Source organism: Hippocampus bargibanti, linkage group LG13, assembly GCF_051943395.1.
Source record: "Hippocampus bargibanti isolate YZ-2025 linkage group LG13, ASM5194339v1, whole genome shotgun sequence".
NCBI classification, from domain to species: domain Eukaryota; kingdom Metazoa; phylum Chordata; class Actinopteri; order Syngnathiformes; family Syngnathidae; genus Hippocampus; species Hippocampus bargibanti.
In genome coordinates this window covers 18,990,890-19,005,673 of record NC_142746.1, presented here as the reverse complement: position 1 = coordinate 19,005,673, position 14,784 = coordinate 18,990,890, and the positions used below count along the sequence as shown (strand labels likewise).

Below are 14,784 nucleotides of genomic sequence, written 5' to 3'. Positions count from 1 at the left end.
ATCAAAGGATGAGTCTATAAACTTTTACTGACCAAATTACTGTATTTTCCAGTGTATAAGGTGCACCCAAAAGCCTTGATTTTCTTCAAAAGATGACCCCACGCCTTATACGCAGATGCACCTTATATGTGAAGTCATATTGAGCCACAACAGGTCTCCCAACTACTGTCAGCAGCCCCCGAATCCATTTCTACTGCTACTGTAGCGCCTATAACGCCTTATATTTTGAAAAAAACTATTTGCTATACTTGGAAAACTGTTTTCATTCATTGAAGGTGTGCCTTATAGTCCGGTGCACCTTATATATTGAAAAAGTTTGGAAATACACCATTCAATGAGGGTGCACCTTATACTCCGGAAAATACAGTATTTCTAAATGGCAATAATTTAGAAGCAATAATTGAGTAGTCTAAGGTTTTCCATGATAGTTAAACGTAACACATCAGTTAATTGTTTAATGATGATGAACCAATGAACCAATATAATTAAATATATCAGAACTGTCTTTTGCCCAATTCATATGCCTTTTATTGTGTTTTTGATGATCCTTTGACTGAGCATCTTACTGTAACATCTGGACATCTTTGATCTGGCTTCATCATAGAGCAAACAGAATCGACCAGCTACTCTGCACACATCCCAGACTTCTTGTTTTCTTGCAGTCTTTGCGAGGGTAGCCCAAAGCCTCAATCTAGACAGAAGAGGTAGTGTATGTATTACATTGTAGATTGTGAACAATATTAACTAATTCACTGCCAGACAATCTGCAAAAATGTGTCCACTTCGGTGCCAGGGTTTTTGTCATTTTCACTCATATTGCAGGGCCCACATAATATTGAGTTTTAGGACTACATAAACATTCATTCCAGCATCAGAAACCTTATACTTTCATCCGAAAAAATAGTTAATTCCTAAGTTATATGGGTCTAAGTTATTTGAGCTTGAAATGGGGGCGGCTGTACAAAATACACAACATACATATTGATTTATATAAATCTTTAACAATAGCTGAAGCTGTAACAAAGCGCTAACATGGACAAAAGGCAAATGATTCCCCCTCGTGGAAGGGAAAAACATTGCCAGAGGTCTGACCAGCGCTTTATCGGCACCCCGCAAGAAAAAAAAACAACACATTCGGGAATGGCGCTTCATGTTATGCTTTTAAATTCCCAAATAAATTCAGGAATGGCAGTGAATGAGTTAAAATGGCTATTCACAGTTGCTTTTTTTTCCTCAAGTTACAATCGTATTCGTATATGTGCAGTTTAACATAAAACATTGGCAGAATCAACTTGCACACAAACATCTATGCAACCGCACACACACACTAACACACACTCACACACCTCTCTGTGTTGTCAGTGTTTTCTCCTTGTCGATCCAGGTATCCATCCAACTTCTGTACAGCTGCATAGTAATTATGAGCCTCAGCAGAGAGCTGAGCTATTGGCCCACATCCAACATTGGCTTTGGTAACTAGTCAAACAAAACACAAGTAATTATGTTGTAAAGTTGTATTTTCAGAAACTATTACAGACGATAAGAAAAAATATTGTATTGATCTTGGTGCCACTTCAGGAGCTACCTATCATTTCATTAAAATTAGTTAAATATGCATGTTTATGCATAGCGGGAAGAACACTGCAAGAGGAACAAATGCGTGAAAATCAGTTACGGGAATGGTTACAAAGCAAGATGATAAGACCGCAACTTAAATGAGTTTCTTTTTTTAGATCTTTTAGATTCGAAATTCCATGGTCACAGCAGCGCCGGGGGCATTTCGTGTGATAATTGGATCAGGAAGAGTAGTTCAGTGCTTCAAAATGCTACTCTGTACAGTACAGACTCTACCCAAATTACGAACGAGATACGTTGCTTCAGTGTTATATTTTGCATGGAATGTATACGCATGTTCAAGGTAAGGCTTATATAATTAGTAATTACATATTTAAGGGTTATATAAGTACGTTGAAGGCTTTTATAAGTAGCCTGTATATGTTTGTACTGAAAAAAAAACATTGAATAAAATATATGCTCTATAAAGATATGTACAACTGCAAAGAATACTACATATGTTACTACAAAAATTTTCGTAGGTACCATTGTTCGTAACTTTAATGTTCGTAAGTAGGGGACTGTCTGTACAGAGTATGTGTGACCTATTTCTAATCCTTGACTTTATTTGCTATTAACGGTTGTTGCTGGTAACCAAATGACTTTTTTTCATGAAAATTTCAATCCCATACCGGTGTGGCTAAATGCATGCAGAATACTGGTTGCAAGTACCGTACTGTATTTGGTTTACGATTTTTTTCATCAACTTCCTCTAATAAAAAAGATGAAGCATGAGGTGTGTTGAAATGAACAATGGAAAATTAAATGTGAGGAAGAAATTGTACTTTTGGAGATGTTGTCTGCATTCAACACCATCTGGAAATCAGCCGGTGCCAACAGTTGACCCACAGTTAGCAGTAAAGGACGGCAATCTGTATTTTGTTGGGGCTGCCTGTCCTTGACCTGAAAATATAAAGTACAGTACATTTAAGGACTATATGCACCCGAATATTTGGCCGTGTGATCATTGGTTATTGTAAAGTTAATGTCAAAATATTTTGGGCCCTGAATAAAAATTATACATGATGATGTTTCATACAATAAATTATGTACAATGGTGCAATGTTGGATTCAGGCCCCAGACTTGTGGTGGAGTTTTTGTGTTTTTAGCAATATCACATAGGAAGAATGCTGTTGCATCAAGTAATGACCTCTTCACAATTTTGACACAATTTTTACATTAAATATTTTTACTTCCACAGTCCAATCTTTTTTATATTTTTTTATTTTATATATATTTTTTAACATCATTTGGGGCCCACAATGGCTGGGTATTTCAGCGTGTATCCCAACTTTCCCAGTACTACAACATGATTGGATTTCATAAAGGGGACAGATAATAGTCACCTTAGCTGTGAATATAATCAGAATTCCGCTTACACCACAGGTGTCAAAGTCAAGGCCCGTGGGCCAAATCCGGCCCACCACATCATTTTTTTCGGCCCGCGAAAGCAAATCAAACTTGTTAAATTCCATGATGATTGCTAAAATCTGAGCCAAAATTTCATATTTTTGGATGTCAACCACAATAAAAATCATTATTCTTGACTTCAGATTTGAAAACGAGTTATTCATTAATTTGCTGTGTGCTCTATATGTAATATTTGAAGGGATTTAAACATTCTAATGGGTTCCCCAAATTCATAACGGCCCTCGAGAGGAAACCATAACTACAATGTGGCCCGTGGCAAAAAATGACTTTGACACCCCTGGCTTACATGTTTTAAAACGATTTCAGTCTTAAGCTCTACCAGTTAAACTGCCCTATTAAAGTTGGAGATTTACCAAGCGACGTGTAGATTTTATTGGATCATCCTTTATCCCATCTTCATAATTTGACAAGCACCTTCTCCTTCTAAATAAAATTCAACCTCATGAAGTTTCCAAAACTGTTCAAGATATGTGACTCAAAATGCTGCAAACCTGCTGCATAAGCATCGCTGCTTTATCCTCACTCCGGGAGGGCGTTTGATAAAGGTTTCTTCTGAGCTGTAGGAGATGGAAAGCTGACGACAATCTTTCTTTCTGGGTGCCATTATCCAGCAACATAGCTTTTTGGAGGTGAGCCATTGAAGCCTCAAGGAGTCCGTCTTCCTCTTCGGTCACTGCAAGCTCAGCATGGACCTGACATCGAACTGGGAACAGCAGGCTGGAAAAATGAAATTGTAACTCTTACGATAGAAAAAATCTGAACTGACAAACAAGGTACAGTATACCGTATTTTCCAGTTTATAAGGCACACCGCAGTATAAGGCGGACCCCTAATGAATGGTGTATTTTCAAACTTTTTCCATATATAAGGCGCACCTGCGTATAAGGCGCAGGGTCATCTTTTGAAGAAAATGAAGGCTTTTGGGTGCGCCTTATACACTGGAAAAAACAGGACTTTTATTTAGTTATTTTACAAACATTATTAGTTAGCTGGTCAATAAGTACAGTAGGGCGGTAGACAGTCTGACAGGCAGGCAGGTAGCTTCATTCATTCACGCTATCTAATTCTATAGTTATCCATAACAACCTTTGCATACAATGCAATTAAATCTTATCTTATGAACCTCAATATACATCTGAAATTCACTTCATTGAAGTGTAGGTTATCATAAGCAGCATTCAGATCTGAAACGGACAGCAAATTGCTCTCCTGTGATGTGAGAACTCATTGACCCGCAATTCTGTCGATACGCTCATGCTGCATGTATTGTGGAAAACGTTCGGCGGAATATTTCAAACATCTATCCTTGGTCTTAGTTGGTAGTTGGGAATTTGGAAGAAGGAAAGGTAATTTTCATATAACTAATCAACATATTAAATTGGATTTGATTGGATTGGATGTACCTTTATTTGTTTCGCAGTGGAGGAATTTCACATTTCAAAGCAGCAAAGTTATGAAAAGCAGAGGAAAGGTAAGAAAGAAGTAGAAACACAAAATACAGGAGCTGTTGGAAAGGCAGCCACCTCTCTCAGCGCCATCTTTAAGTAAAAAGAAGAAAAAACTAAATAATGAATGATAACAATAACAATAACATAATAATGAAAGAAATGAATTGGAACATATAGAAAGCACAACATGAGGTTATGATACTGCTACTTAAGGGTGAAGTCCAAACATATGCACACATTATCAATTAAAAAATAATCATAAAAATAATTACCATTGCATGTCTTCGAGTGCTTGGGCCACCCGCGTTAGAGGTGTCTTGACGTGTCTGCGGAGATTATGCTGTAAAAGCGGAAGACAAAAGCTCCACTGGGTCGCACACACCGCTTGTACAGCTTGAGGGTCCCCTTCTCTGAGTGCAGCCTGCAGACACTGATTTAGCTTTCCGATTGCTTTTAGACGGGCCTAAAGGGGTGGAAAACAAAATCTTCTGAAACAATTACAAGAGACAACCCTTTTATCGCTGTGATATTTTTAAAAAATGGGGTTATGGTCTCTAGATTGTGTTGCAGAGTATATAATATTAGTATATGGAATCATAGACATTTAAAAACAAACATAAAACTGAAATTTCAACACTTATTTCAAGTACAGCAAGCAATTCAACTACCGTATTTTCCAGTGTATAAGGTGCACCAGAGTATAAGGCGCACCGGAGTATAAGGCGCACCCCCAATAAATCAAAATCAGAATCAGAATTATCTTTATTGCCAAGTACAGTGAGACCTCAACTTACAAACACCTTATCTTACAAACTTTTCGTCTTAAGAACCTCTAATTTATGAAAATTAAGCCTTATAATAAGCACTATTTTCATAATACACACCCACCACGGCTGGCGGAGTGATCTTCGGCGGAAGCACATGACCGAACAGCGCTCCAGCCGGCGCTACTTTGCACACCCCCTCTCATTGAATGCACACGTCGATCGCCTACTTGGAGCTTTTTGCTGATAATTTTACTATGATGGGACCGAAAAAAACCCACAATGCAGTGTATTTCTTTCATTACAATACAATAGCACATTTATTATACATAGAATAAGGTATGTTGTGTGTAGTTTTAAGGCTTATTTAGTTAAAAACTATATTTTATGAAAACCCGGGAACGGATTATTCCCATTTTAATGGTTTCCTATGGGAATTTTTTTTTTTTAGATACACACTTTTCGCCTTACACACTCTGTCTGGGAACCAATTAAGTTCGTAAGTTGAGGTCTCACTGTATGTAGAACACACAAGGAATTTGTTTCCGGTAGAACACGCTGCACTAGTATCATCATCAAAAAATTGCAAAGAGGCACTATAGATATTTGGGTTACTGTTTAAAGAGTTAATGGCTTGGGGGAAGAAGCTGTTTAAATGTCTGCTGGATTTGGTGCGCATCGATCGGTAGCGCTTGCCTGAGGGGAGAAGATGGAAAAGGTGGTGGGCAGGGTGAGGAGGGTCCAGTAGGATTTTCTGCGTCCTTGTTTAGATGTATTTATAAATAGTGTATTTATGAACATTTTCCATATATAAGGCGCACAATCAATCAATGAAAAAAAAATCCAAAAATAATAGATAAATATATAAAGGTTTTCCAAATATAAGGCACATCACATTATAAGGCGCTACATTAGAGGCTGGGGTTACGCACTACTTCTTCTACAGGAGGAAATGGAGTCGGTGACTGCTGATAGTAGTTGCTTGTGGACTTGTGGAGGCTCAATATTACTTCACATATAAGGCGCAGGGTAATATTTTCAAGAAAATCAAGGCTTTTGGATGCGCCTTATACACCGGAATATCCGGTAATATTTAATCACAATAGCTGACTAAGAAAAAGGCAAACTTTTTCAACTGCTTATCAAGCGAGTAAAATTTCTGTTTGATGAACAATACGTTCAAATGTGTGTATGACGATGGAGCACCTCCACACTGGATTTGGAATAATCATTCGTCTTTGTTTCTTTCTTCCGAAGATTTATTTCACAGCTGATACACTCCATTATTATGTGTTCACCGATACTCTAAAAGGAGAAGAAAAAAAAATTCAACTGTTAGCGTGAGATAAAACTATATTTTATTTCAAATCCAATTGTCATGATTTATACATTAAAATACATGTTGAGATATGGGTATTATGGCATCATTTAAAAATTTCCACTGCATTGATTTCCCTTAAAAAATACACATAATTGACATTTTGCTTCGAATATATATATTTTTTAAATGACAAAATAATAAACAGTATATATAGACATGTGTTTTGTGTCAACGCTGGTCGCCTTCCTAAAGCTTCACAATTTTAAAACAAGAATGCACACTTACAACATCCCCTGTTGACTTTAACTTTTTCAAGCATTTGGAAGCCACTTTGTGATTCTTCGCTTGTAAGGACAGCAGAGCCAACTCGAGGAGGAAGGATACTCTGAAATCCAGGACCAAATCTCATATGCAATATCCAAGTCAAATAACAAGCAAATTATTACAGTAAAGTCTCGTTATATCGATATTCAAGGGAGTCCGAAAAAATATCGATATAACCGGGACTATCGATATATCCGACCCTGTTTGCATGTAATTTTCTCCGTGCGTGCATAGAAATAGTATCGATATAACCGGGACTATCGATATATCCGATATCGATATAACGAGACTTTACTGTATTTATATTTCTACCGGTGCACGCATTCATGCTGCCAATAGGTGTAATAAACGACATTTTCTAGCATTATGGCATAATAATTTATTGGAAATGTAGTAATCACAGCAGGGATAGATATAAACAAGTACAAAAAGCATCATTTGAATTTGAACAATTCCGGTGACGAGTCGGATTCCCTGTTAAAGCATTCAATGCCATTCACGAATGTATTCACGAATGTAAAATATGACGTATAGCACCATTCCCGAATTTGTTTGGGTTTTGTTTTTTGTTGTTTGGGTTCCAATAAAGCCCTGGCCTGACCTCTGCCTTTTTTCCTTCCGCAAGGGGGCAGCATTTCCCTTTTTTCCATGTTAGCGCTTTGTTCCAGCTTCAGCTGTTGTTAAAGTGTGATATAAACCAGTGTTTTGCATTGTATTTTGGACAGCCGCCCTCATTTAAAGCTCATATAACTCCAGACCCATATAATTTAGGAATTAACTCTTTTTTTCTGGTGAAAAAAAGAGAGTCTAAGGTTTCTTACGCTGCACTGAATGTTTATGTTGTCCTAAAACTCAATAATCTGTGGGTCCTGGAATTCGAGTGACAATGACAAAAACCCTGGCACTGGAGTGGACACATTTTTGCACCTGTCAGGCAGTGAATGAGTCAAGTTAGAACAGGACCACCGCCGTAACACTTTTTACTCCAAAGTTCATATTGAAGATGGGATATCAAACGGGCACGTAAAAAGACGTACCTGTTGGCAGGTGGGATAGGTACCCGGAGAGAAGCTTTTGCGGTGTCCCCCAGGAGACTAAAAATCTCCTCAAGCTCATTCAAATCTTTTTTTGCGAGTTCATCTTCGTTTACTTCTGCCAACGCCCTAAAATGAAGTAGATTTCTTTGAGTATGAATGATCACTCTGTGTGTTCAGGAAATAAACAACTTTTGGCGAAAGATTGAACAAATGTTATTAGAGTGATACCTCAGCTTACGAACTTAATTGGGTCCCAGAAAGTGTGTGTAAGGCGAAAAGTTCGTCTGCCGAACATTTATTTCCCATGAGAAACCATTAAAAATGGGAATAATCCGTTCCTAGGACCCCATAAAACATAATTTTCGACTAAATAAGCCTTAACATTACACAAAATAGACATTATTTCATGTATAATAAATGTACGATTGTATTGTAATGAAAGAAATAAACTGTACAGTGTAATAAAGTCGTTTTATTTACATTTGTGATGGTTGTTGATGTAGTTGGCTCTTGATGATATCTGAGTGAAGTTGCCGTGCTTTCTCAGCGATAATACCCTCACTCACACGGTCCCTTGCTAGCTGCTTTTCGTTAAACCAAATTAATAGAAGTTTTTCAACATCTTCTATTGCGTGAGACCGTTGCTTAGACAACACAGCAACACCCTTAGCCACACGTAGCAATCACCAACTTAGCATACCCGTACTGGGACGCTAAGTCACACAAACACACATCTCGCTCGTGTTTTTCAATGATCTCCTTCTTCTGCTCGACCGTAATTTTCTTTTGTGTCCTCTTCGGCTTAACACTAGCCTGTGGTGGGGACTTTTTCGGTCCCATAATAGCAAATGTACTCCACTTGATAGCAAACTACATCTGCACTCAAAGGGGGAGTGGAAAACTAGTCCGCCAGGCACCGTGGCACTGTTCCACCGTTCCACCACTGTTCTTGCGAATTTAAGGTTCGTAAGGTGAAATGTTCGTTAGCTAAAGCGTTCGTAAACCAAGGTATCACTGTAGTACATCAGGATCAAAACAGGTTAATATTGCAAACTAAGATATTTTATGTCATCGGTTCGAAAAAGCGGAACTTTTATTAACAAAATGTAAATTAAAACGTGAAGGCACCATTTTGAGTGCAACAATTCACTCTCTAAGATACATGTAGAGAGAAAGCAAAAAAAGAAATGTCTTCCAAACATTGGCACTTAGTGTATCAAAGTTCCTTACCTTTTAAATTGCAGCATTTTGTAAATAACCGTTAAGGTCGTCGATTGACGGCTTTTTTTAAGGAGGATTTCCCTTTTTGACAGGTTGTGCCAAACCTACGGTAAAAGGTGACGTTACATTTTTCTTTTCCTAGAAGAAGGCATTGCATTGCATACCTGTAAACGAAAGACGTTTGAATAAAGATGTAGACAGTGTTTTCTGATGAATTCCTCAGTAACTCTGGCATAACTTGCAGCGTCATCAGTTTTGCCAGCGTCCAAAAGAGAGTCAATTAGGTGCCTGAACAGAAACAGACAATAGCGGAGATTCTTTAAAGGACAACAGACGTCTTCGGACATGTTTTGTCCATAATTTGTAAAATGTCTTCAAATGACTTCTACTGAGCGTATTTTACAAAGATTCCACCGCATATAGCTATATTTTACGTTTTAAGACTCGCGCTGAATATTCCGGAAGTCTTGTTTTTGAGTTGGTGACGAATCCATACGTGACGTCACTGAAGGAACGCCCCTGACCGAAAAAAGGACACATTGTCGCAGTCCTTCCATCACGTCAATGCATTTTGCTGTACTTTGGTCTGAAAACGTCGTGTAGGACCAAAAAAAAAGCAGAAGAGGGCGACAAAGCTCCATGTAAGGAATTAATCAGCCTGTGGAAACGGGCTGATTAATTCCTTACATGGAGCTTTGTCGCCATGTTCTGCCTTTTTTGGGTGCGACATTTCCCACCCCTGATGCGTCAAAATGACACGGAATAAATTCTTTAATTGATTGCAAACATGTATGCTTTCTTCTTCAGAACTATTTGAATCATATTCATAACTGGATAAGTAACAAGAAAGCATATTCTCCGAATCTGAAGCCATTGTTTTGATTCTCGAGCAAGGCAAGACGTCTCGGGGTGACACCACGAACATGGGGGCGGGACCTTCTGAAACTGACAACTTCTGGTTTCAAATTGAAGTACATTTTAGACACTTTAAGTCATTTTTATTGGTGTTTTGCATTTGACTAAAAATATCATACTGCGTGTTTTGGGTATTTTAGATGCTATAAACCGTGTTTCTGATGTCAGTTAGGAAACAAAAAAAGCGATGTCGGTTGTCCTTTAAGTGTTTACACAGTTTATCTCCATATCTGATGACCAAATTACATAAAGCATTTCTTATCTTTTTGTCAGTTCTCTTCAAGCTGCAATGAGATTGTTTTGCGTCATAATTTAAGATGAATATGAAATGTAGTCTATATTGTGGACTGAGATCCAAACATGTTAACTAACTACACTATATATCCTGTCAGGAAATGTAAATCCAATTAAAACTCACTCACTATACACACATTGCACATTGTGTATAGTGACCAAAAAAATGCATTTGAACCTGTGGTGTTTTTATGAGCAAGAGACGCACTTTCTCCGTCTATTAGATGAAAAGCAAGCCAATTAATTGGGGAGCAACAAAGCTGTTGCAGCATGCGAAATGCCACTTAATTAGCTCCGCATACCATTCCCGTGAACGGAGAATGAACAAAAGAAAACAACGGGGAACCACTTGCATCATGAGTTCAGCCCTCCAGCTGTGGTCCTTGTCTGCCACTAATTCCAGACTTTTGACAACCTGCCGTAGGGAGGGTATGAGGTGGCAACACCGCCCTGGTTGCAAAAGAGGACGTACCATCTGGAGATAAAGTACTGAGGCATTGAACACGATGTAGTGCGATCTGCCAGATAAAAAAAAAAAACAATCACAACAAAAAAAAACAATATTAATTTCAATAGTGCCTAAAAAAAAAATATATATAATATATATATATATACAGTAAAGTCTCGTTATATCGATATTCAAGGGAGTCCGAAAAAATCACAATCGATAAAGCAATTTACTTTTTTTTATATATTCACAAATTGGCTCAACTACAGAATTGGAATCTGACAGCCCAAGTACAGTGATACCTCGGCTTACAAACGCTTTAGCGCACAAACTTTTCGCCTTATGTCATTAAATTTGCGAGATGCGCTGGGTCCGAGAGGACAGTAATTTCATCTGTGCTGTATGTCATGCATATTAGCATATTTGACAATAAAGCTGACTTTTGACTTTGAATATAATCTTGGCATATAAACTCGTTTTTGGCGAACGAACCAAACCACATGGTCGAACAGCGCCACGGTGGCAGGCGGACTAGTTTTCCACTCCCACTTTCTTTCGGTGCAGACGTGGTTTGTTATCGAGTGGAGTACATTTGCTCTTATGGGACCGAATAAGACCCCACCACAGGCTAGTGTTAAGCCGAAGAGGACACAAAAAATCCAATAGCATATTTATTTATTATACATAAAATAAGGTATATTTTGTGTAGTTTTAAGGCGGATATGCCTTTATTAGTAGTGGAAAATTGCAGCAAAGTGATGAAAGGAATGAAGGCGTATTTAGTAGAAAATTGTGGTTTATGGGGACCTGGGAATGGATTATTCTCGTTTTTAATGGTTTCTTACGGGAAATAAATGCTTGGCAGATTAAACTTTTTACCTTACACACATTTTCTGGAACCACTTAAGTTCGTAAGCTGAGGTATGTATGTATGTATGTAATGTGAAAAGCAAAACAGTGGAATTTTGAAGTCTTTGTTTAATGAACCACAGAGCTGAAAGGAAAAGAAGAAGTCAAGTAAGTAATGCACTGCGTAAAAAGTAAAGCTATGTTAATTATAAATAGACTACTTTAGCGGGACTAATTTATCCATCGGAGAGCATGTTGTGTACTTGTCTGGGCAAGATTTAACATCCATATTCCCTTAGGTGCTAATTGGGGTTTGCTCATTTGACCCTTTTCTTGACACATTTGGCATTTTTAAGCCAAGAAGCACGCCCATATTTTACGGAGAAACACAAATGGGTTTATACACTTATATATCAATGACTGCCACAAAGTTGTTTGAATTAAACCAACACAGTACAGATGAGCCAAGCGTGAATAACAGGTCACAGTATGTAAGTAGATATCATTTAATTATTCATTGTTTGCCATTCAAACATTAATGGAATGGAAAACCAGACTAACCATACACACTCCGTTCTACATGTTCTACAGGGGGTATATTTGATTGTGTATGCATGTTATGTCATACTGTTTACGTATATGGGTTAGACGGTATGTGGCAACAATCTTTGGTATGGAGGAATTACGGACGGTACTTACCTGTTCTCTCGCTTTGAAATATCAATTGCTTTAAGAAAATACTTCACGTTTTCTTTAAAGTCTGCCTGAAACAAAGAAAAATAACAATGTCATTGAGAAGTTATCACGTCAAATATTCTGCATAAGGATTCGAAAGTCATTTCCTGAGTTTCCAATTCTTTGATTGCATAGCTAGCTAGCTAGCTAGCTAGCCATATACCAAGTGTAAGTTAGCGCACCAAAAAGCTGCGTTTTCACTGTACTCACGATGCTCCCTGTGGGTGGTGGAATTTTCAGTTGGCTCTGACAAAGGAAGGCTCGACACATATATTCATCAGATGGTGGATTGCCATCAAAGAACCGCTTCAGACAGGCTGCAGTTATCTCTAAACAACCCAGCTAAAACACAATCCAAACAGGAGGAGCGTTTTTATGTTTATTATTTTGTCATTCAAATTACACACGTGCACGTTTAGGTTGAGATTGTGTGTTGCAGGACTGAAGTGTCAAATCCAAGCCCAGGAAGTAAAAGCTCTTGGGATGCTAGTTTTTCCTGCCGGGTAAGTAGAAGCACATATGGCTAAAGCTAAACTTTGGCAGTGTTTTTTTTTATGGACCTCGGTTTGACATCTCTGTTTATTGACACAACCCTTATCCCCTACCGTCAGAGCCACTTCTGCACAGGAGATGTACATATGTTGATCAAAACTGAGTGGTCCGCCCAAGTCAGCTTCTGTCATCTCTTCCAATTCATTGAAGGCTGATTGCAGAGCTGCAGGGTCTGTATACAAAGGAAATCATAATGTTCATTATGTGCAAATCATATTTCATAATGTATTTTAACAGTACTTGAGCACGCAGGAACACAAACCTTGTTTTTTCCTGGCCTTGGCCAAATACTGAAGGACGTCCATATCCATTTTGCGTCTATTTGCAGACAATGCAACAACACCAATGTTACCAATGTAACAACAGAAATAAATTGAATCACAATTATTTTTCTCTGTTCTCTTCGAAAAACTATTGGTGACTTTATGCCAAAAAACAAAGAACGAATATTTGGCTTTTGAAACTAAAACGACGATTTCACTTGGCTCATTTCCGGACTTGAAAGACACCAATAAGCGTCACTTCTTTAATTGTTTACGATGGGTCAGCTTTTTATTCTTCCGTTACTTATTGTTCACGATTGGTTGGCACTTTTTTGTGTTGATACATCAACATTTCAAAAATGACACATTTTGATTTTAGTTAATGTTATTGTCAAAAGCCATTTGATTGCCATCGAATTCAAACGTAAATCTTACGAGCAACGGGTAAGTTAATACAAATCTAAATGTTTAAACTACCTGTGGTGTAGAGTTCACACAAGAAAATATATTTCCTTTATTTTTTTTCGACGATTTTTCCCAATAATGCTGGCATTTGTTTTCGTGCGTTGCTACGCAACAGATCTGCGTGCTCTATGGCAAGTAAAGAAAGACAAAATAGGGAAAAAAAATCAAAGTACCGGGCTTTTTTTTTCAGTAACTGAGCACAACTGCCACCTAATGCAAAATTGTACTTATACAAGTCACAAATTAATGGGAACAAACTGTAACTAGTCAATATTCATATTTCCACTGTCAATACATGACTGTGTCTGTGAAATGAAGACTAATTAGTAAGACTCCTGCGAGGATATGTTGATAATATTCAATTTTAGGAATACGTTTGTACATTATTGCATGTGAATCAAAGATTTGCCTCCTGAATAACAATATACGTATATCATTTAAATTATTGTAACAGAGAAGTCGGTTTGCTGGAGTGTATCCCAGTCGATTTAGGGTGAAAGGTAGAGGACACCCTGAACTGGCAAAAAGCTACTTCCAGGGCACACAGCAATTACCAACTATTCACACCCACATCCACACTGCCATTGCGCAAGAAATCAATCCCACAATGTCAGGCGAGCGTATCATTCCACCATCAGTGTCACTATTACCCAGATTTACTTTGCAATTCCAGCTAAATGAGTTGTTACGAACGTATATGATATAAGCTAATGTTTTTTTTTCCAACCAGGATTTGCATACCGCAATGAGCACATTAGCATCTTGCAGGGGGTATGTGGGAATATTAAATAAATATTCATAAACTAAATAACAGCAGGCACAGCCAAGTCAAAATAACAGCAGCCATATGTCAGATCAAGTGTTTTAATAAAGCGCCGGTGATTGGTGAAAAGAAAGTAATCTTCATCATCCAGTGTGTCTAAATAGTGCATTGTTACTGATATTAAATGTTTAAAGGACAAACCACATCACTTTTTTTGTTTCTTAACTGACATCAGAAAAACGTTTTATATCATCTAAAATACCTAAAACACGCAGTATGATATTTTTAGTCAAATTGAAAACACCAATAAAAATGACTTAAAGTGTCCAAAATCTGCAA

The 14,784-nt window shown here is 37.8% G+C and overlaps 1 protein-coding gene across 1 annotated transcript in view; it reads right to left on the bottom strand.

Moving 5' to 3' along the window:
• Positions 1 to 13,804, bottom strand: part of cfap46 (cilia and flagella associated protein 46) — a 44,415-nt gene extending 30,611 nt beyond the window's left edge. The window contains exons 1-16 of the mRNA XM_089012007.1: positions 13,695 to 13,804; positions 13,217 to 13,272; positions 13,008 to 13,126; positions 12,613 to 12,744; positions 12,367 to 12,431; positions 10,724 to 10,888; positions 9,326 to 9,449; positions 9,171 to 9,265; positions 7,941 to 8,066; positions 6,865 to 6,964; positions 6,465 to 6,563; positions 4,767 to 4,957; positions 3,538 to 3,763; positions 2,400 to 2,517; positions 1,347 to 1,476; positions 567 to 691 (exon numbers count right to left, since the gene is read on the bottom strand). Coding sequence (XP_088868133.1) covers positions 567 to 691; positions 1,347 to 1,476; positions 2,400 to 2,517; positions 3,538 to 3,763; positions 4,767 to 4,957; positions 6,465 to 6,563; positions 6,865 to 6,964; positions 7,941 to 8,066; positions 9,171 to 9,265; positions 9,326 to 9,449; positions 10,724 to 10,888; positions 12,367 to 12,431; positions 12,613 to 12,744; positions 13,008 to 13,126; positions 13,217 to 13,265 — 1,864 coding nt within the window. The 5' untranslated portion in view covers positions 13,266 to 13,272; positions 13,695 to 13,804. The remainder of the gene's footprint in view (positions 1 to 566; positions 692 to 1,346; positions 1,477 to 2,399; positions 2,518 to 3,537; positions 3,764 to 4,766; positions 4,958 to 6,464; positions 6,564 to 6,864; positions 6,965 to 7,940; positions 8,067 to 9,170; positions 9,266 to 9,325; positions 9,450 to 10,723; positions 10,889 to 12,366; positions 12,432 to 12,612; positions 12,745 to 13,007; positions 13,127 to 13,216; positions 13,273 to 13,694) is intronic.
• Between the last annotated feature and the right edge of the window lie 980 nt (positions 13,805 to 14,784).